The sequence below is a fragment of the Hetaerina americana genome, unplaced genomic scaffold (genome assembly GCF_022747635.1).
Source record: "Hetaerina americana unplaced genomic scaffold, ioHetAmer1.1.p SCAF_5, whole genome shotgun sequence".
Lineage (NCBI taxonomy): Eukaryota > Metazoa > Arthropoda > Insecta > Odonata > Calopterygidae > Hetaerina > Hetaerina americana.
Window position 1 is genome coordinate 77,034,943 of NW_027287095.1, and position 22,777 is coordinate 77,057,719.

At 36.2% G+C, this 22,777-nt stretch overlaps 1 protein-coding gene across 4 annotated transcripts in view; it reads right to left on the reverse strand.

Moving 5' to 3' along the window:
- Prp5 (pre-mRNA processing factor 5) overlaps positions 1-22,777 on the reverse strand; it is a 31,239-nt gene that overhangs the window by 1,366 nt on the left and 7,096 nt on the right. The window contains exons 8-19 of one of the 4 annotated variants that reach the window (XM_071591810.1): positions 21,063-21,248; positions 20,269-20,428; positions 18,651-18,767; positions 16,307-16,507; positions 12,076-12,158; positions 8,623-9,015; positions 8,093-8,208; positions 7,856-8,006; positions 7,514-7,625; positions 6,110-6,385; positions 3,326-3,462; positions 1,367-1,540 (exon numbers count right to left, since the gene is read on the reverse strand). In XM_071591810.1, coding sequence (XP_071447911.1) covers positions 1,367-1,540; positions 3,326-3,462; positions 6,110-6,385; positions 7,514-7,625; positions 7,856-8,006; positions 8,093-8,208; positions 8,623-9,015; positions 12,076-12,158; positions 16,307-16,507; positions 18,651-18,767; positions 20,269-20,428; positions 21,063-21,248 — 2,106 coding nt within the window. Of the gene's footprint in view, positions 1-1,366; positions 1,541-3,325; positions 3,511-6,109; positions 6,386-7,513; positions 7,626-7,855; positions 8,007-8,092; positions 8,209-8,622; positions 9,016-12,075; positions 12,159-16,306; positions 16,508-18,650; positions 18,768-20,268; positions 20,429-21,062; positions 21,249-22,777 lie in introns of all 4 variants that reach the window. The other 3 variants (XM_071591809.1, XM_071591808.1, XM_071591807.1) reach the window with 3 other exon arrangements.

Genomic DNA, 22,777 nt, shown 5'->3' on the forward strand with positions numbered 1-22,777 from the left:
GAACAAAGTACAAATGAGATTAGTTGGCTAACGCCACAAGTCAGGAAGGGGTAAAAGGGGTACCTTTCTTATCCCTTTCCTTTTTACCTTTTACCCCTTCCTGAATTATGGCATTAGCCAACTAATCTCATTTTTACTTTGTTTTGAAAGGTAAACTGTTTACGGCTATTGGAGTTTTTCATTTATTTAATACTACTAGCCATAATAGCTCAATTCTATCATTATTACAGATACCATAGGGTTCCTAGGAAACCATAATAGGCACGGAAAGGAACTGGTCCCCCTACCCTAATATGTGAATTTCACATGCCGTATAGGGCTTAGTACTGGGTGAAACCTACAATCACTGACCTTTGGGTCGATTACTGTTTTTATGGTTTTTACTATGGTAATATCCTTAGAATAACTTGTAAACATTTTTTCGTAAAAACAGTTTTTTCCCAAAAACTGATCATGTTTTTCACAGGTACAAATTGTCCAAGATAATGGACAGCAACTAGATTTGCACCATTCCCATCCTGTTTCACACTGCATCCAACATTATTTTCTTTTCAGTAGTTTTTTTTCACTTTTTCCTTCAAATCTTTCCCTAAACAAACAGAATTTTTTCTTTGCCTCACATAAATTTCTCATTCATGCATATATTCTATCCCAATTTTGTGGAAATTCTATCCCATTTTTTCTGAAATAAAACATTCCAACTCCAAAACCTTGGTCCTTCCCTTTAAGTTTAAACACTGAAGCTGACAAATATCACAGAGATATGGCAATTTTCATTGTCAAAGACAAAATTAAGTAGTCCCAGTCCATTGGAGAATAGTAGCATATAAACCATTAACACAGTAATCAACCCAAAGGTCGGTTTGGTGGGTGATGGCAGAGTTCACCCAGTACTAAGCCCTATACGGCATGTGAAATCCACACATCAGGGTAGGGGGGCCAGTTCCTTTGCCTATGCCTGTTATGGTTTCCCAGGAAGATCTGGTACCTGAAAAATCACTTTAGCTTTGGTGGAGCTGCTGGTGCCCAGAGTGCCTTGCCCGGGAATCGAAGCCGGGACCCTCCAATCAGTAGTCCAACACTCTACCCCCTGGACTACCGCGGCCCTCATAGTAGCATATAAGATACTAAAATTATGATCTATTTTTGTATCTATGAAAAGCAATAGCTATCATATTATGCATTTTCTAAATTTATTTCCTGATTAAAATTTCATCCAGTCCACACTAAATTCCAATTTTATTGGCCACCTGACAATATACAAATTCTCCTTCCTTAATGTGCTACTAAACCAGGTCAAAAAACATTAAATGAATTAGTAAAAAATAAAAAGCCAAGATGTTTTTTTCAAATATATCAACATTACCTTGGAAGTAACTCTCCAGCGGGCTTGCTGAGGGAAATCGTTAATCTCCAATTCTTCTTCATACTTCCTAAATGTCTCCACAATTTCCTCCTCCGGTTTCTCATCCTCTTCCTTGGGTTGATAGTTCAACTTAGTATTGAGTTTGGCAGCCAGCTGTTCAGCAACAGTTTTCGCCTACTCCAACAAAGTTAATCATTAGTACATATGACAGAGAAAATTAATAATAAGAATTAGTAAATTAATTGGCAGTAATTATGTTTTTGCCAAATGCAAGTAAAATATATTTATTTTATTTATTTATTTATTTAGCCTTAGTCCGAAAACAGCACTCTGGCCTTTACATCGGACCATTAACAAAGAATAACAATTGAGACGATTACAAACACCCAAGCCGTAGGTGGAAGAAACCCACCCAGGCGGGAATCGAATCCGTGACCCATGGATTGGCAGACGAGGACGTTACCCCGCCGCCACCAAGGCCGGCAAAATATATTGATAATTAACATACAAGTTTTGATAATTAAGCATTCCAATACTGAAAGGAGTGTCTGATTCCCTCTCTAAAGCCAAGTTTGAGCAGGAATTCAAGATTATAGATTGATGAAATATTCTCTCCATTTTTAAAGGATGAAAGGGGACTGATGAATGTTGCAGAGGCATGAACATTCTTATTTTCAATGAAGACAAAACTTGTTGTCTCTAGGGTAACTTTATGGAATTTACACAACATATTGAAATGAAATAAGTAACTTAGTAATTCCACACACACTTTATTTAGAACACGACCTAGATTTTGATGTTGGACGTCATCATCAGGTGGTCCTCACATAAGCCAACTTTGTATGTATACCTTCAGAGTGGGGGGGGGGGGTTTGGTCAGAGTGGGAGAGGAAGGGAGGGTGGAGGGGTAAAAAAGGTTAAAATGTAAATAGGAGAGAAAGGGAAGTACAGCTTTTGGTGGCAATCGTTGGCTGTTAATGAGGGGTTTGTTTAGGAGGGGGATACCCCTTGTGGGGAGCAAGAAACAGTGGTAGATCTAGGAGGGGGGGAATTGGAGGGATACAAAATTTCATTAGCAATTTCATCCTTGCAACGAGCACATTTAAAATTTGTGCAAGATGGGTCCCTCGCGTATCTCAATGAGCTGGCGGCGAAGGACTATGCAGCAGGAATACAGAAACTTGTCACACGTTATGACAAATGCCTTAATTTGCTTGGAGATTATGTTGAGAAGTAGTTTAAAGTATCCTCTTTCAAATAAAATTTTTTATGTTTGTTAATATTTACTTTTGTGTCTTTATTTCACGAACGGGTACTACTTTCCGGATGACCCTCGTAATTGCTCCAATGCATCGAGTCTATGACCTTTATTTTCGAATTGGAAAATTTCTCAAAGTCACTTTTGCGGCCACATTTGACGAGGTGCTTTGCAATGAGGGATGTTATGTTCCCCTACTTTACAAATAACATCTCTCTTCTTGAATTTAATTGGATACCATTAGTAACACTTTCATTCCACCCAGAAAATGTACCTAATTTGAGATTCAATAATTTTGGGGTAAAGCTTCCTTGAAACAATGACATACAGGAATATTATAATGCAGTTGCGGCTAGCATATGGAAAGTATCAGAACTTTCTTCAGTCACTGCGAACCATTTGTATATTATTTCAAGTTTTTTAAAAGTTTCTTCAAAATTAACCAACTTAAAATGATGCTTATATATTCAATTTTGCACAGTGCTTCAGACTATCTAATAATACCATTTTAAGATATCACAGAATGTATGTGCTAAAAGAATTTGAATAAAGTAAATTTATGAGAGATCATAGGCGGTAGTTGTACTGTTTAGGGTTGGTTGAATTGTTCTGAGGAGTTCATTCACAAAAATGACGGAAAGAATGGCATAATTGTCAGGCACTTGTGAAGTGAAAGCAAAAAGAGATGACTCAGGACTTACCGTGATGAAAGGCTGACCTCCTGGTGTTCCTTTTAGGATCAACTCGGCTGCATGCTGTGAAGCTCCCTTTGCCTCAGACCCCAGGTTCTTTGCCATGTTGATGCGTGTAGCCAGCCTGCGTGCCAGTTCCAGCTTGTCTGCTGTCACGGGATTTGAAGGAACAGGGAAGCCCACTGAAGGCAGAACTGCATCAGTAAGGGGCACAGGCAAACACCCAAATAAATCCAACTTTCGAAAATGGGTGCCCAACCATCTTCGCAAAGAAAAAAACTTAAAAACCAGTCCAGCATTCTTAAAAGAACCATGGACCAAATAGAAACAAAAAATACAATGTCACAGCCACCACAAAAGATCCATAGAAGGAATGGTGCTCACATGCAAAATCAGCACCAGGATCCCTTGACAATTTACCATAGACATCCATGCAAAGATCCACATTATGTCACCATATTTAAAAAATAGCTAAAATATTCATAAGGGAAAAACATTGGGAGGCATTACATGGCAATAATCATCCCTTAAAGGCAATTACATTAAAACCTTAAAATTAGAGAATATTACATAGCATATTATGCAGTGGGTCTATAAAAATATTGCATCAAGCATAATACATTGTATCTACCTTACACTAATTTCCAATTAAAGGGTGATTTCCTAATTCTTGTATTTTAATCCCAACGACGACCATTTTAAAAGTATTATTTCAAATCATAACATTGAACAGACAAGATTATTTCCACTTACAAAAGAAGCATTTACAAAGAAAAGCAACTGATGATATTTGAGACACTTGAAAATGCACCAGAACAAAGGCATAAAAAATTTATTGATGAAAGTTTTGACATAGCATAAATGTAGTATGGCTCCAAAGCATGTTCTTTGATTTAAGGGGCTGAAGGCTTTGAGATACAGCAGTTTTCAAGCTAAGAAGTTTTAGGTAAGGTAGGGAAGGAGATAGAATCGAGGTAAATTCAAAAAAACTGTTTAAAGAGGAGATCATAAATGGAAAAAGGATGTTGAAAACTGCAACTGTCAATCTTTCAAGTGTTTTGGAGCACTTCATTCTATTTTTTACACAAAATTTAATTCAAATTCTTTGATCCATAGCGGAAATTCGCCGGCACACCAAAACACTTCTAACATTTGTATCTGTCAATAACAAACTAAATATACTGCATTGTTGAAACTGTTAAAAAATGTTTCAAGACATATGTATCGACACAACAAAACAAAAAATTTGAAAATTGAATGCCCGTGAAATTTGAAAAGTCACCTTACTTTTTGAACACAACTCATATTAGATTCCTTTCACCGTGAAATTAGTGGATAGAACTGGAGAAGTAAAAGTTTTAGATAGAATGGTAGAAGTTGATGAATATTATAAAAATTAATTAATTTTCATTGTTAATTTAGTTCAAGCCCAAAGAGGAGTGGATGATATTTGCAGGAAGGAGAAGAGGGAAAGCACACATGCTGAAGAATTGTGCATGCATTCACTTCGCATCAATTAATGTTACAAAAAAGCACTTCAGACCATATAAATTTAGGTACGTACGAGGGTCATCCGGAAAGTAGTACCCGTTCGTGCCGCATGAAGTGCTGACGACGCGAGTAGCCGCTGGACGAGGTCAGATAGCTTCAGTGGCTTGTCTGCCTTCTCTGAGCCAAGTTGCGTGACGCTAGCATTGCCTGTGTTGTTTCTGTGATTGTTTACAATGTTTAAAAAAATTGAGAACGCCGCCAGTTGTGAAGTGAGGGCAGTGATTAAATTCCTCAATGCAAGAAACGTTCGCCCATGTGATATTCATCGCCAATTAAAGGAGGTGTATGGAGACAATGTAATGGACGAGTCGTCTGTTCGGCGGTGGTGTCGCAACTTCAACATGGGGAGGGGGAACACACACGACGATGAGCGTTCGGGGAGACCGTCTGTCATTACAGACCAACTGGTGAGCTCAGTTGACGAATTCGTGAGGAACGATCGGCGCGTCACAATTGATGACATCTGTGAGCATTTTCCCAATGTTTCTCGAACAATTGTTCATGAAATTGTTAAACACCATCTGCATTATGCAAAAATTTGTGCAAGATGGGTCCCTCGCGTATCTCAATGAGCTGGCGGCGAAGGACTATGCAGCAGGAATACAGAAACTTGTCACACGTTATGACAAATGCCTTAATTTGCTTGGAGATTATGTTGAGAAGTAGTTTAAAGTATCCTCTTTCAAATAAAATTTTTTATGTTTGTTAATATTTACTTTTGTGTCTTTATTTCACTAACGGGTACTACTTTCCGGATGACCCTCGTAATACAGTACGGTTGAATTATTAAATTAATAAATTGTAAATGGCTCAAAGAAATGAGCCATTCTACAATATTTGATTTCTTTAAAATGATTTTAAGTTTTGTTCATGAACATAAATGGCTGAACTGAGCCCTTGCATTTCATGAACTTCAATCAAATGATATTCATGTGATCAGGAACAATATTATAAACTGATTTAAAATCAGTATACTAAGAAATAATTTAATGAATGAAAGTATGAAAAATATGGATTAAATACTGTGCACCATTATGATCATAACATTAAGATTTTTAAGGGGTTGGGAAGTCTCCCATGTTGGCAATTAGTGAAGAAATTCCATTCAAAACATGAAATGTTCACTATTTCTACAAAAGATTTTTACATGGATATCTATGATAAATGTTTTTTCATTGTTAAAGAATGTTATTGGTTAAATCTACCTAAATTATTTAACTGTTTGACTAATGTTCAATTTACCTCCAGCAAGACTTTGGATATTTGAAAGATTTGCAACACCTTGAAGCCCAGCCAAGCCACTCATACCAGCAAGACTAGCCATTGGTGCAAGACCAGCAATGTTCAAGAGTCCTGCCATACTTGCTATACTGGCTGGCGTGGGATTTTGCCCAGTTGCAGTGCCATTCCCAGTTGTAGGGGCCTTTATTTCCTTGACGATTCGCTTTGGTGCCAGCATAGACTCAATTTGTTGGTCGATATCATGTTCCAAATCTTCATCATCTGAGTCCTGCAAACCTAAATTAAAAAGGAAAAACATCAATCAATGAGAGGACAAAAGTGTTGTACTAAGGAAAAACTAAATGAAAAGCATGTAGTATGCTTTTGATGAAAATAATGCTTCCACCAGCAGTCAGGCAGTTTCAAGATTAATAAACTACTTTGGAATGTTTGATTAAGGCTTTAATGAGGCTAATGATAATGAATTTATCTGTCTTCAGGATTTTTGCCATTGCTCCATCTTAAAGATGATGTTTTGCCAGATCTATTGATGACTTGTGTGCCCTTCCTTCCCTTGAGAGTATGACAGAGTTGCAACCCATTACAATTCCCTCCCTTCAGGCACTTACCAACACATACATATATCCCCTACCCCTCATCTCCACCCCATAATTCCTAATTCCATTCCTTCATCCATCTCATATGGTAGGAGAATACTATTTAGCTGCCTTAAGAAAATGATAAATGTATAATGCATTTGTTCAAGTTGGTTTCTGATAGTAATTAGATCAGTTCAAAGATGCAAACCACAAAGCTTTTCATGTTAGCAACTGTTTGCACTGAAACCTGATATTTCAACCACTTGCATTCCATCAATAATACTATTCTGGCTCAGCAGAATTAAGAGTTTTCTGCTGGCTACTCCCATTCACTTTACTCCCGGTAAAATGAATCTGAGAACTCTGACGTGAGTTTTGCTTCACAGTGCTGGGTGGTAATTGACCAGGAGCATACGGGTACAGAGATCACATGTAATAGTTCAAAGCAGTGGAAATGTGTCCATGCAATCATAATTAGTAGCTATTACATATTAAAATTAATTAATTTATCACTATTCCTATCAGTTTGTAATTACACGTGTAATATCAAATTTGTCCTACAATATATGATTAAATAGAATTATAAGAAATCTGCTCTTGGGTTTCACTTGTTTTCCCAGTATATTTCGGCAATTGATGAGATGGGTTGGATTAATATCATAAATTAATAACTCATTATGCACTCTAACTGTTTTTCATGATTTGAACCTACTGTTGACTCAAAAGAAATATCTAATGCTTAAACATAAAATTTTCCCATAAAAAAGTAAACACAGTTCACAAGAAATCCATTGGCAAAACATCTCCTTACATAAAATATACTTACCGAGGGCAGCTTTTTGGAATTTCTTCTTTTCATTTGCCATTTGAGCTTCAGCTTCGTCAAATTTGAAGCCTTTCCCACTAAAACCTCCACCCGTATGAACTTTTTTCCCTTCCTGAAAAGATAATAATGTATTTTACAAAAAAAATTAAGCCGGCAGCGAAAAAAATATTTCTGAATGCAAATATAAAATCAATTAAATAATACCCATTTTAATATGATAAAGAATGGTCATAGAACACTAGGCCACATTCTTCCTTTGAAGAAGGAAATGAAGGGGGATCATTCATCAACAACATTCCAAACACTAAAATAAACTATAGAATAATAAATACTTATACTTACTGCAGCTTGCTTTGCCTTGTATCTATCCCACATGATTCTTAGTGGGTCAGGCACTTCACCAGAAGACAATTCCAAGGCTCTCACAATTTCTCCTGCATACCTCTCCTGCTCTGGAGTCACAAAAGTGTAGGCAAAGCCCTTGCTCCCTGCCCTATAGATAAATGAAAGATTATAATAAAATTTCTGGCTCAATGCTCTTTCTCATCAATCACTGGTCACAAGCAGTAACAGCATTACCTGCCAGTCCGCCCACACCGATGCACATAGTCTTCATAATGATTTGGGCAATCATAGTTGACTACCAAAATTAAATGCTTTACATCCAACCCTCTAGCTGCTACTGATGTTGCAATCTAAAAGAAATGAGGTGGAGGAAGGATAAAAATTGTTAACAGGAGTGCAAAAAAACATAGACCATACTACACAGATTAGTAAAATATCCGCACAGTATTCATACAAACCTCTACAAATTAAACTTCAAGGATTGATCTAAGAAATAATATTGTTTAATGATATTTTGTCATCAAATTGTCCATAAGCATTTGTCGGCAGCAAATTAACAACTTTTTAAAATGAAATTTTGATTATACAGGGTGACGCAACAGAACTTTCTTTTTTTAAAAGGGTTTCACTTTATAAAAAAGGAAGTTATGTTGCCACACCCAGTAATTTACACACCAAAATATGCCATATGGTAGAGCATGGATGTTTGCCATCATTGCAATTTAAGAGAAAAATCACAATGCACCAGATATTGATACACTTACCAGTACTTTTACTTTTCCTGCCTTGAAGTCCACCATGGTGCTGTCTCTGTCAAATTGGTCTATTCCTCCATGCAAGGATAGACATGAGTATGAGGCTTTCATTAAGTCTTTCAAGAGAGCATCAGCATTCTCTTGTTTGTCCACAAACACTATTATGCTTCCCTGATTCTGATAATGACCCAAAAGTTCCAAGAGTTTCAAAAACTTCTGTTCCTCTTCCAAGACTATCACATGTTGTTCAACATCTTTACACACTATACTTCTACCACCCACTTGAATTTCAATCGGTTTGGTTAATATTTTCCGGGCTAAGGCCTCCATCTGTCGTGGAAAGGTAGCACTAAACATAACAGTCTGACGATCAGGTCTCACATTCTCCACAATTCTCATAACCTGAAAAATGTTTTAAAATAAATTGATGAAAGATTCAAATTTTGCAACTTCTATGATGTTCTGGCTGCTGATGACCACAGCACACATCATATTCAGATTACCAAAACAATAGTTAATGTCACACTTCTCATACAAACATATCTTGACCTCAAATATTGGAAATGTACATGATGATATGATGAAATATTATTTATTACAAATGCCGTTTTCTCATTGAAAATTGTTTTGATATTACCATAAATCACCTTCATTACATTAAGATGCTTTTGTATTGTTCACTTAAATTTTTATGTTCAATGTAAAATGTTATATCCCGGCACATACCTACAGATATGATGCTTGCACTTAATTATGGAGGATTCAGTGGTCATATTATGCATAGTATTCTGTTCTGGGGTACTTTTACCCAGGCAGTCACTACTTTTAAAGCCAAATTAGGAATATGGTTCATGGAATATGACTTGTTATCAATGAGTGCACCAGCGAACCATCATCCTCTGTATAAAAACATTATACTACTACCTCTACCAAGTAATTATTATATATATATATATATATATATATATATATATATATATATATATATATATATATATATATATATATATATATATATATATATATATATATATACATATATATATATATATATATATATATATACATATATATATATATACATATATAATTACTTGGCAGAGGTAGTGTACATTTTTAGAAAACAATAGTATAGTAATAGAGGTAGTATACAATATATATATATATATATATATATATATATATATATATATATATATATATATATATATATGTTATGTATTTACTTCATGATAAAAACAATTTGTCATCATCAAATGTAAAATCTCTCTCGTAAAATGTAGATCTTGTGGGATAAGAGCTCTTTAAAAACCTGAGAGATGATCTCAAAACAAATCATCCTGTCCAATTTGATTCAAGAGTTTAAAGATTGATAATTTGTAATTATTGTACATACTCTTGTTGATGTTATTTATTTACCTGCTCATGACATGTGCTATATTATGTATCTATTTCATGCTTTAGCCTGCAGGCAAACAAATCTTAATATTACTTGTTGAATCCGAGCATTTCATATAAATTCTAGCACTATAAAACTGCCTTATATGCAGCAATGTATACAATGTAAGTTGGAACAAAATCAGAGATTTGGCTCGTTTCATGCTTCCAGCAGTTAGAAGTGAATCAGACCAATATAATTTGCACTTGGATGGAATCAATACTCCTTACAATCACTAAACAACCTTACTAATTCAACATTAAATCACAAAAAAAAATATTTAACACATGGTGCATTACTTAAACTAAAACAGTATTCACACCAGGTCATTTTAATGCAGTAATTACCAGTATCCAATTTAAGCTCCTGAAAACATTAACTCTGCCAGGTTTAGACACACATGAGGGGATGCTTGGCCAAGAAGGCAGATTCGGGCATTGTGAAACTCAACATAAAATGGAAACATTCTTTTCCTTCCAATGTAACATTGCTTATCATTACACTTGTCAGAAGAGTTCACTCAGGGAAACCCTTTAATAACCAATTTTCTTTGATTCATTCTCATTTGCCTCATAGTAAATATCTGATTCTTTTGAGAATTTAATCATTTAAATGACTTCGCTCACATATGAGTGACATGAGAACCACCATTGAGGAAGTTGAGAGCAGGAAAGAGACGAGCAATTTAACCACATATTTTCCATTCTTAATCACTGTGGTAACATTCAGTATTGCTGAAGAGGTAATATTTCCCACTTAAGGGAATATTATGAGATATGTAAAAATAAAAACCTAATTCATAATATCAATTTAAAATTACGGATTACATGAAGGAAGAAAATGTTTGTGTTTATACAATTGTGTAAAATTATATATTTTGATTAATATTCAATCTTGTTTGCCATTCATACAACATTGCATCCTATTAATTATTCACCTGTTTTTGCTATGTGTTATTAGGAGATTGTACGTCTTGCTTATATCACCTACATAGAGAATTTTAAAACAATTAAAATTGAAGAATTTTCATTACAGCCATCACATTATGCTCTTATTCCATGAATACTCCAAAAAAAAAAAAAAAATTGAAAGCTCTTTTTGAATAATCCACTACAACCATGATGAGTATTGAAAAGAGCATAATCTCATACACTCAAACATATACTAGTGAGCAGAATTACAAAGGATTCTAAAAATTGATAATTTTGTTTTGGCTTTAAATATAATTTACACTTGTATTATCAGCAAAACTAATTCAAATTGTTTCACTCCACCTTTCTTCCATCAGAGACTTACCTGTTATTTAATACAGCAGTAAAAATAAAAACTGATGAGAAATGACACAATTCTTTTAAGTGTCAAATACTGTTTTCTTGATATCTTGATATTAAATGCCTATCCATTTCAGAACACTTTCAATTCTTTAACAAAACTTACACTTCGCTCTAAACAAGCTGTCTATGTGCTCAATCACCTGTTTGTGACTGGCCACTGTAAAAGATAAGGAATCCTGATTTCTAAGAAATTTTCCATTTTTGCTGTATCATCCAAAATCAGTTTTGTGACTTTGGGATCAATATTTCACCATTTTTCCAAGGCCACATTATACAACTCAGATTTAGTATTTGGCAAGTTCTTAACTGCAACACAAATTTGTGACCGCCAAAATACAATATTATGAGATAATGTATTAAAATTCCTCCATGAATAATTGAATAGGTTGGCTGACCTCCACCTCAGTGATAAAAAAAACCTTTGGCATGGGAATTAGGAAATTGGATTTGTAGATTAGTTTTATGCATTTCCATTATAGACAACATGCACCATGAGAAAGTAATAAACTTGGTGAGAAGTAGGTAGTATTTCTAAACTGACGTAATGAAAATACTTAATGTATAAAGAATTAAGTAATCAGGGCACCATTTGGAACATTAAAATACCACGTAATATATCAAAAAAGAAAGATATTTGGAATACGATGAGGAATTGTGACATTCAACCCTTATTTCAAGTAGTTTCTTTACCTGTGGTTCGAATCCCATGTCAAACATCCGGTCAGCTTCATCAAGAACAACATAAGTAACACGTCTGAGGTTGGTGACACGGCCTGTAATTAGATAATATCTGTTTAATAAGTATTTAGAGAAACTGAAATCAAAATCATAATACATATATTCCTAGAGCTGTACTGGCGGGAGTAATAATTATTGCTCCTGGTAGGGTCACCCATGCCAGATAGGTCGAAGGTTAGGAGCCAGACGAAAGGTAGTCCACGCAGCGTCTGTTCCTCAGTGAGGCGGCTGCAATGGCGTCTGACCCCAGTGGGGCGGCCAGTAAGTGATGGTGTCACGTTAAAAACACTATTGAGGAAGGCAACGGGAAACCACCTCAATTATCATTCCCTAGAAAAATATGATGGACAATAGAGATATTTTGAGTCCTGGCAACCGCGGGGCTCGGCCCAATCGGCCGTGTGTCGTGCCCGGCAGCGGGGGAGGCAAGGCTTCCGCGGTCGTCATCCCACGAAACCCTTGCAAGGGAAAACCAGCAGCAGCAGGACAGAAGACGCAGGAGAAGAAGACAAAATTAGTTAGAATAGGAACGTGGAATGTTAGGACAATGATGAGGACAGGGAAATTGGAGAATGTTAAGCGAGAGATGGAAAGGGGAAATATAGATATTTTAGGTCTATGCGAGGTGAGATGGAAAGATAGCGGGGATTACTGGAGTGATAAGTATAGAATAATATACAGCGGTGGGGACGAGAGCCAACGAGGGGTTGCCATAGTATTAAATGAAGAGGTAGGAAGAAGCGTAGTCAACATAGAGCAGGTAACGGATAGAATACTACTAGTGGAGATAAAAGCAGAACCGACGAACTTAGTTATTATTCAGGTATACATGCCACCGAGCAACCATAAGGAAGAAGAGGTCGATAAGATATACGATCAGTTAGAGGACATGATCGCGTGTGTTCCAGCAGGGAAACATTTGATAGTGATGGGGGACATGAATGCGACGGTAGGCGAAGGAAGAGATGGTGATGAGGTGGGCGACTACGGTTTAGGCACGAGGAATGACCGCGGGGAGAAAGCAGTTGAGTTCTGCAGGAGACAGGGGTTAGTCATCACCAACACTTGGTTTAGACACCACAAAAGACGCAGGTATACATGGAAAATGCCAGGTGACTCAGGAAGATATCAGCTAGATTATATCCTGGTTAGACACAGGTTTAGGAATAGTGTGATAAATTCCCACAGCTTTCCGGGAGCGGATGCGGACTCAGACCACAATTTAGTTGTTATGAAATGTAGCGTACGTTTCAAAAAGATAAGGCAGGGGCGGCGAGTTAGAAAATGGAATGTAGAAGCATTAAATGGGTTGAAAAGGAAGGAATACAAACAGGCGGTAGAGAAAATAATGGAGGATGGTAAAGGGCTTATTACTATCGAAGAAAAATGGGAAATGATCAAAAAAGGGTTGTCTAAAGCTGCAAAAGACACTATTGGAACCGTTAACGCTAAAAGGACTAGGAAACCATGGATCACGGATGAGATGATTACAAAGATGGATGAGCGGCGAAAATGGAAGAATATAAATACAGAATTAGGCAAAATGAAGTACAAAGAATTGAACAATAAATTGAGGCGGGCAACAAATAAGGCAAAAGACGCATGGTGGAAGACGCAGTGCGAGGATATGGAAAGTCTCCAGAGGAAGGGCGAAATCGGTGCGCTGTACAGCAAAGTTAAATCGTTATCGGGAAGTAAGAAAGGAAGAGCTATGCTAATAGTTAGAGATAAAGCGGGTAAGGTAATAGTTGACGCAGGAAAGATCCAAGAGAGATGGAAGGAGTATATAGAAGAACTGTATAGTAAAGAACTCAGACCAACACAGTTAGACATTGAAAAAGAAAATGACGTAGAGGAAGACAGCTTAGGTCCAGGCATACTAGACAATGAGATAGAAAGGGCATTAAGGGAGATGAAACTAAATAAGGCCGTGGGGGTAGATAACATTCCCGTGGAACTTTTAAAATGCTTAGGAAAATGTGGGAGGAAGAGACTATATGGGCTGATCCGTAGCATTTATGAGGAGGGAATCTGGCCGGAAGACTTTGTGAGAGCAGTTTTAGTTCCGATTCCGAAAAAGGTAAAGGCCACGTCATGTGAGGACTATAGGACAATTAGTTTGATATCCCACGCAGCTAAAGTTGTTCTCAGGATCATAAACAAACGGATAGAGAGTAGGGCAAATGATTACTTAGGGGATGATCAGTTTGGGTTTAGGAAGGGGAGAGGTACGCGTGATGCCATTGCAGTAATGAGATTATTAATCGAGAGGAATATAGAACACAACCAGGAGGTATTTGCCTGTTTCGTAGATTTCGAAAAAGCGTTTGATAGAGTGAATTGGGAAAAACTAATGAGTATTCTGCAGAAAATAGGAATAGATTGGAGGGAAAGGAGGCTAATCCGCAACCTGTACATGTCTCAGACTGCTCAGGTGCGAGTGGGGAACGGGGAGTCCGGTTGGGCAGTGTTAGGAAGGGGTGTAAGGCAGGGGATCCCATTATCACCGTTGCTGTTCAACCTGTATGCAGAGGAAATGATCAAAGAGGCATGGGAAGAACTAGAGGTAGGAATGAAAGTGGGCGGGGAATTCGTAAAATCAGTTATGTTTGCTGATGACCAAGCTTTAGTTTGTCAGTCAGCCAAGGGGCTGCAAGCATTGCTGAGTGAATTGGAAATTCAGTGCGACAGGTATGGGATGAGAATCAACATTAGTAAAACAAAGGTTATGCGATTTTCTAGAAAGAAAAAGGCCAAGCTTAACATTAAAGCAGGTGGGCAAAATAAAATAGAGCAGGTAGAGCAGTTTACGTATCTCGGTAGTGTTTTGGACCAACACGGTCAAAGTAGTAGGGACGTAAGGAGAAGAATGGCGCTAGGCAAAGAGGCTTTCACAAGGAGGAGGGAGTTGATGACAGGGACTTTGAGTAAGGATGTTAAGAAAAGACGCGTAGCTATGTACGGCGTGGAAACATGGTCATTGAAACAGGAGGATAGATGTAGACTGGAGGCTTTTGAAATGTGGGTGTGGAGAAGAATGGAAAAGGTGAAATGGACAGAGAAGAAAACAAATGAGGAAGTACTTGGTATGGTGGGCGTAGAGAGGGGTTTGTTGGGAGCAATCCTATGGAGGCAGGAAAAGTGGATGAAGGGGGTGTTGACCGGCAGTGGGATGTTGAAGACTGTGATAGAGGGTAGAATGTTGGGCAAAAGAGGAAAGGGAAGGAACAGGATAGGGATGTTGGACGGGATGAAGGGAGGAAGAAAGTACTCAGAGATGAAGAGGGACCTGGTGTAGAGTAGAATTTAGGGTTGTGTTTTGTTAGTAGTCACAAAATATTTGTTTGGTAGTTGTGTCCATCAAAAAACCTACCTTAACCGGTAGATTACCTTAAAAAAAATACATATATTTTATATTTTTTTTGGCAAACAGGATTATGAAGGAGTGGTTTGGAGCCAAGGGGTAGTTCACAAGTGAGATGAGATGCTAAGTGGGGATGTGACGACCTTGACATCTAAGTAAAAGGAATGATGATTTGTAATTTGATGATTACTTGTATTTTTGGATTTTTTTGGTCCCCTTGTAATTCATTTACTTGGAAAAGGAATTAATATAATCCAATAAAAGGAAAAAGAGTTCAAATAAACTTGAATGGCATTACCAGCCCAAAATCCATTACATTCAGTTTACCCATAGATATGTGAGTAGGTGACCGAAATAAGATGCCTCAAGTCAACAGGTCAAACAAAGAAATGTGGAGTCTTTTCAGCAGAACCATTACATATTAACTCACAACATATGGCGTGTAGTATTTTCTATAGCAAATTAAAATTCCCTGATTCTGTAAAAAGAATCACATTGATTTTTAATATTGATTTCCATTTATCATGAATAAGTGTTGATTGAACCACAAGATCTAAATTTTGACTGATTTTACATTTAGCTCAATGCGAAAAGACAGAGGAAGGTGTGATGTTTGACAGATACCAGAGGAACATAATACATACAAAGATTTTGACCACGAAATTTCCCAAATGTAGCTTGAAACTGAATGACTGAAATGTCCAAAAAAAAATGAAAGGGAAATAATGACTCTTCCAGCATCAGTAACTGGTGATCTACTAATCATTTCAATTAAGTTGGTACTGAAAAACGGTATCCTACATATTAAACATTACTCACCGCTGTTGGCAGCCAGCATGTCAATCATTCTTCCTGGAGTGCAAACTATAATCTCTGCACCTCTCTTCAATTCAGCAATTTGCTCAGATATCCCTGCACCACCATATACACAAACGGATCGCAATCCCAGTGATTTTGTGAATTTCTTACTCTCTTTTCCAATCTGCATACAAAGTTCTCTAGTTGGAGTCATGATAATAGCTGGAAATGAAAGAATAACCATCATAAGTGAAATGGTGACAATGGTGTGCCTAATGATGGTGGCACATGATTCAATAACTTATAGGCAATAAACATTCCCCTAAAACATAACGGCCTCAAGGCTTTTTACTGAATAAATCATCCTCTTGACATGAACTTAACATGTGACCAGTTGATATCAAGTCTTTCACTTACATGATGATAGATGGCAGCACCACGGTGAAAAAATGACACATTCATGACATGACAATTTCTGACATTTCATGATAATTTCGAACTGTGAAAAGGATTTTAATGAAGGATGGAATTGAGGAAGAAAAAAAACAAGTTTTGCAAAAAAGCATCGATTCAAATGTTATGACTTTGAAGAATAACATCCGTGATATAGCAGTCGGTACCAGTGTTATCTGTACAGATATAAAAATAACTATTTAAGTGGGACCACTACAAGCGCCCCATAGCATCCCAAGACGAGCAAGACACCCTTCCGGCAAAGAAGAAGCCAAGGCTGCTCTGAGCGGGAATAAATCAAATGACTGACAACGCAGAAGAATTCTTCCCGCCTTAGTAGCCTTGGAGGCTGGAAAGGCGCAGTGTAAGGGCTACACAAGAGCCCTTGCAAGAAACTGCTCTATATAATCAACGTACCATCATCATGTAAGTTAACTATTGATTGCTAAAATTAGGCCGGAGTTGTTCAAGGATGGTTTCCGCTTACATAAGATGGGATATTACTTGCAATTTTTCTTGATGCATCAATTAATTACTCTAGTAGGAATGATAAGCACTTGTCAGACAAAGAATTTTTTATTCTTCTCTCTCTCAATTCATAATCTTAGTCCCCTTTCCTTAACACAGTCACTGTGTTAACATGCAGGTATATCTTTCAAGTCCTCAGTTTATTTTTATCAGTTTTTATATCTTCAAAAATGTTGCCATGCTTTGTTTCAATCACGGAAAATACACACTGTTTTATTGTGGTGCTAAAAAATATTTTTCTGCTCTCACTAAGCAGAGTTAAACATCACTGTCAAATGGTCAAAGGCCAAAGGCAACCTGCAAAATAGTTTCAGCATCCTGTTTTTTTAATGTTTCAAATCTATTCCTGAAAAATATATTCATTCTTCAAATATGCCCACATTGCCCTAATATAGTGTTAGCTGCAGCATCATGGAGTTCTCCCTCTTTCATATGATTTTTGAATTTCTTCTACTACCACAAGAAAAATATATAAGTGAAAGGAGAACTAATTAATTACATGAAATTTTGGGGTTATTCCCCTTACTATTGTGTACTTGCACATACCCATATGCATCTTCAAAAATATCCACGCTCTTTCTATTGTACCGTAGATCAGCTTTTATTGAAATGCCTCCATTCCAAAAAATATTCATTCATAAAAATACGCTATGTACAATTCTTTTCCGACTGTTGAAACTTACTGGAAGTAAATCTAAAATAAGATATTATTTGAGGTTACAGAAGAATTATGGCTATAATAAATTGTCTTTTTATAAGGAACATGGCATAACTAACCTTATTTTGAAATATTCTTTTTTGAACAAAATAAATTTTAAAATATTTGTTCAAGAGTTGTTTGAAAGCAATTAAGATGCATTCCTGACTCAATTCTGGGGCTTCTCTGCCCTGATCAGTTTCTTTTGTAACCATTCTCCACCCATTCATCCAAGCCAATTCTGGTAATCCTTCCCCAACATTATCCCTGATTGCACTGCATGTAATAGCACAGAGAATCCCTTTAACACTTGGGAAGTAATTTAATCAGGGGAGAGGTCAGTGCCCCTCATGCACACACTGGGCCACATCCCAGATTTTTCCAAAATAACACATAAGACTGTTGATGCTGAAGATATACAAAAATAATAAAATGCTACCTGACATATCTGAAAAATCTTAACCAACAAATAAAAGTTAAATAAAAAATAAAAAGGCATCTGATACATCTAGATAATTGTTGGTGGATACTTATAAAATATGCATGAAAATATCTTGAAGTGTATCCCACTTTTGATACAACACCAAACATTTTAAATATACCCCTTTATTTACCCCTACACCTATGATGCAACATTACCATAAAAATAATTAAAGAGCAGAAAGCTGAATCAAAGAGACTACTTACAAATTGGACCATCCATATCTTCCAAGGGAGGTTGATCCAAAATATGCCTATACATTGGTAACAAAAATGCCAGGGTTTTACCACTGCCGGTTTTGGCAATTCCTATTAGGTCCCGACCTGTAAAAGTATCATGTTATTGTATATTAAAATGATCACAGCTTCAAAATGCATTTGTAAAGAGAAAATTACCATCACACAATGCCATATGTCTGCACAAGCAGAACCTAACCCCAGAAAAATCAACATCTTTTGGAAATACTTCTCATTTAGTGTGTGAACATTCGTCTCTTGATATATAGTGGAGTTTCCTTAACTATAACCACAACACTGTCAGAGGCTGACCCAATATATTCTCATCACTTAATAAGGATACTGCCTATTTTTTCTCAAAAGATCTATTGCTTAACCATGATTGTAATTTGATCATGTGAGATAGCTAAAACTTTTATGAATTTCACATTTCAAAAGCAACATTCATCATTAATTTAGGTTCGCAACTGTGTCAATAAGAAATGTTTAAAATGAAGCTAAGAATTACAGTGGAACCTTGCCAAACGAGCAACTCGCACAGCGAGTAATTCGCATTATGAACAAAATTGTTGGTCCCGAAAATGACTCAATTAATAAGCGACTTTTCGCATAACAAGTGATGAAGAGAAGAGAATTCCCAGAATGATTGTGTGCCTGCTACTTCAGTTTGTGTTCAGTACTCCTTCCGCTAGCCCTAATGGCTAGTAACCACAATTTTCACAGCTGGTGTTCAGGCTCATAATTAGTGATTCTCTGAGTCAAATTTTAATAATATTTTGTGCATAGTTTTAAAAATGACCCCAAAGAAAAATCTTTAAGAAGAAAACCACAAAAGAATAAAAATTACAGAAGGAATGAAAAGAAAAGTCACTGAAATGGGGAACTAGGTGTAATCGTGGCAGATTTAGTACACACATCAACAATTGCTCGAAATTGAAGATATTGAAGAATGATAAAATGAAGAACACATAAAACTAATGAGATAGATGTTTCAAAAAGAGTGACGCTCAAGAAGAGTACCTGCAAAATGGTTATGCATTCTCAATGATGTTAAAAGGTTGCTTCTCATATGCATAAAGGAAAAGCAATTGTAATCCGAGAATATCAACAAGAGTATCATTTGTGAGAAGGGAAAGTTATTTTCATGACCTCATTAGAAGATTGTAATATTACCAATGGCTGAAGAGTTACTTATCGGGAGCTGTGCATGGTTTGAGAAGTTTACAAGAAGAACCACCATTGCAAGGCATGGTGAAGCAACAAACTCTGAGTCAAAGGAAGCAGAGAACTTCATCAATGACTTCAAAGAGCTCGTAGATAAGTATACATAATTTTCTTTGAATAAACCTCATACATAATTTATTTTTTGCAGCATGGAACGCATTATCTTTTTTTACGTTATTTTATATGCAACAAGTTGTTTCACTAAATGAGAGTTTCGCTATACAAGAAAGATTGCGGAACGAATTATGCTCATTGCATGAGGTTTCACTGTATTGGGGTGAAAATGAAATATTTAAAAATAATTTAATTTTAAACCACTATATGGGAATACCAGTTTAGTGCATACAGTGAATTTTCAACATACCTGACATAATAGCTGGAATGGCCTGAGCTTGAATAGGAGTTGGTTTCTCATATCCATGTTTTTTTAAAATATCTAATACCTTTTTACTAACACCACACTGAGCCCAATTTTTAATTGGCTTTGGGCATCCCTTCCCTTTAACCCGTATTCCTTCAAGCTCCTGCAAAATAAAAAGTTATTTGTTTTAACTGTGCACATGTAATAGAAAACATGATTGAGTTTATTTATTTACTCACAGGAATGACTACACTAGAAAACCTGCTGGAAATGTCACAATATTTTATTTTTCATGCAATGATGGAAATTGCCCCAACAAAAAATCTACTTTCAGTCAAGTACATCAGGTTAACTGGAATGGCTACTTGTAACATTTTCATTTTCTTCTGACCTTACCAAGTAAGTTTCCCTAATAATTAAACAGACAGATAAAATGGTATTGTGAATGTATTGTCCAAATATGGACTTATTATAAATTCATTTTGAAGCTCACTTATTTCAAATCAAGATATTTGGAAGCCTAAAATTTTTAATTTCAAAATATTGTTTTACGGCAGCTGGTTTATTATGAATTAACGAAACCTGGTATAAGTCTATCTCAATTCATCACATAAATTGAGGGAATCGGTTATCTTTTATTTGTTACTCATGGGTTATTTTGAATAAAATTGCGCTTAAGTATGCATGCATGTCTATCCCTACAAAAATATCAAATGGGACTGTAATTACTGCACATATAATAAGTGAAATAAACCTCACAGTAAACAATAAGTTGACATCATTAAGGTACTGCTCACCTCTTTATATGCTGAAATTTCCTCAGGTGTCATGCGAGCTATCTCAGGAACTTCAACATAAAAATTTTTCCTAAAAGGTATGTATTCGACATGTGCATGGTCAGTCTTGGCTAATTCCTTCTTTTGCTTGTTGGCCAGCCCAGCAGCTGTCACATTCAGGTCCTCCTCTTCCTCTTCAGATGAGTACTATGAATAATTAGATCAATAATAAAATAATATTCAATGTCCCTTCACAGAGATGTGGTGATTGACTAATACAATGTACATCAGAGCAATCAGCACTCCATCGTTCTTCGCTGAATTATCAAAGCCTCTAAGTATAATAAAAAATAATTCTGCTGTGTTCCACTCAAGAAAGGGATTGATTAACCACCCATTGAGTCCAATGCAGTAGAGCTTTGATTATATTACCAGCCTTTTGCTTGTGTAGTCTATTGCAAGGGTAACAGTTATTACTACAAATTTTCATTTAAAAGTAACAATGGTAACCAATTCTGCTACGTATTTTATTATAAAATGTAATGTTTCTAAAATGGCAGTTCCCGCATTTTGAGGGCATGTTATGATTAGCAATGTCATTGCTCATTCTAAGATCAATGAATGTGATTTAAAACAAAGAATTAAGCACTGGCAAAAGAAGGCAAGAATTTTGACCGTTAACTTCACTCACTGATATTAAGGAAAATAAAGACATCAAGATCAAGTTCAGAATAAGGAACGGAGTCATATAAATATACAGGATGAAATATTAAATATAACACAAATAGACAAATAAAGAAATTTTAAAACAGCAATAAAAAAGTTTTAAACAAACAAGCACTGGATGATAGCAGTGTTCTGATGGGCAGAGGATTTTCAAATCATGGCAGATGAATCAAAGAGAGGCTATTTATACACATGGTATGTGCATAAAGCAATCATCTGGTATAGGAATACGTAGTAGATACAGCATTTAAAAGTTGCCAAATACTTGCTGGTAGCAAACTAATGAAAGTATGCAAGTTTTACAAAGGGAAACCAAGATTCCTGTACAAAAAAATTAGTAAGGAGTGTCTCTACTTCCGTGTGCTAGCACTATTTACAGCCACAGGTTGAAGAGAGCTGATGTTGGAAAATATCAACAACCCACAGTCTAAGGATAATAATATACCTCTCAGAACACTGCGAGAATTCGGGAAATGTATGGTCAGTAAGTGGAGTAATTTGTTGGTAATCTGGAGTTATCACAACAGGTTGCTTCCATAACTTCGTTTGTTAAAAGTTCCTCTTGAATTATTACAAATTAAATTTTTGGGGAAAATCAACAATTTATTTATTCAAATAAGTTTATTTGATATTTAAATGTTATTTTTAACTTTGGGAGTCTAATGCATCATATAAGGTAAGGTCATATGATGAGGTCAGAGGTTGTCAGAGATGAAGAACACAGAAGAATAGTGGAATAAAATATTCCATGGGATAATGGCCACGAAATTCCCACACAGTCTGGATCAACATTAAATTATGGTAATGCAAATCACAGATCATAAGCTTTCATAGTGATTTGCAGATTCTGCTGATTTACAAAGTTGTTTCAGTAAGGAGCATTTTTTGGGTCAACTTTTCTCTGATGTTACAGCTAGAATTTTCACGAGCAAATGATTTGAGTTACTTATTTTGTTGTCATAAGTGTACCCCATTCATCCTTCCATTTTCTGGCTGTTGGCTCAGATGAT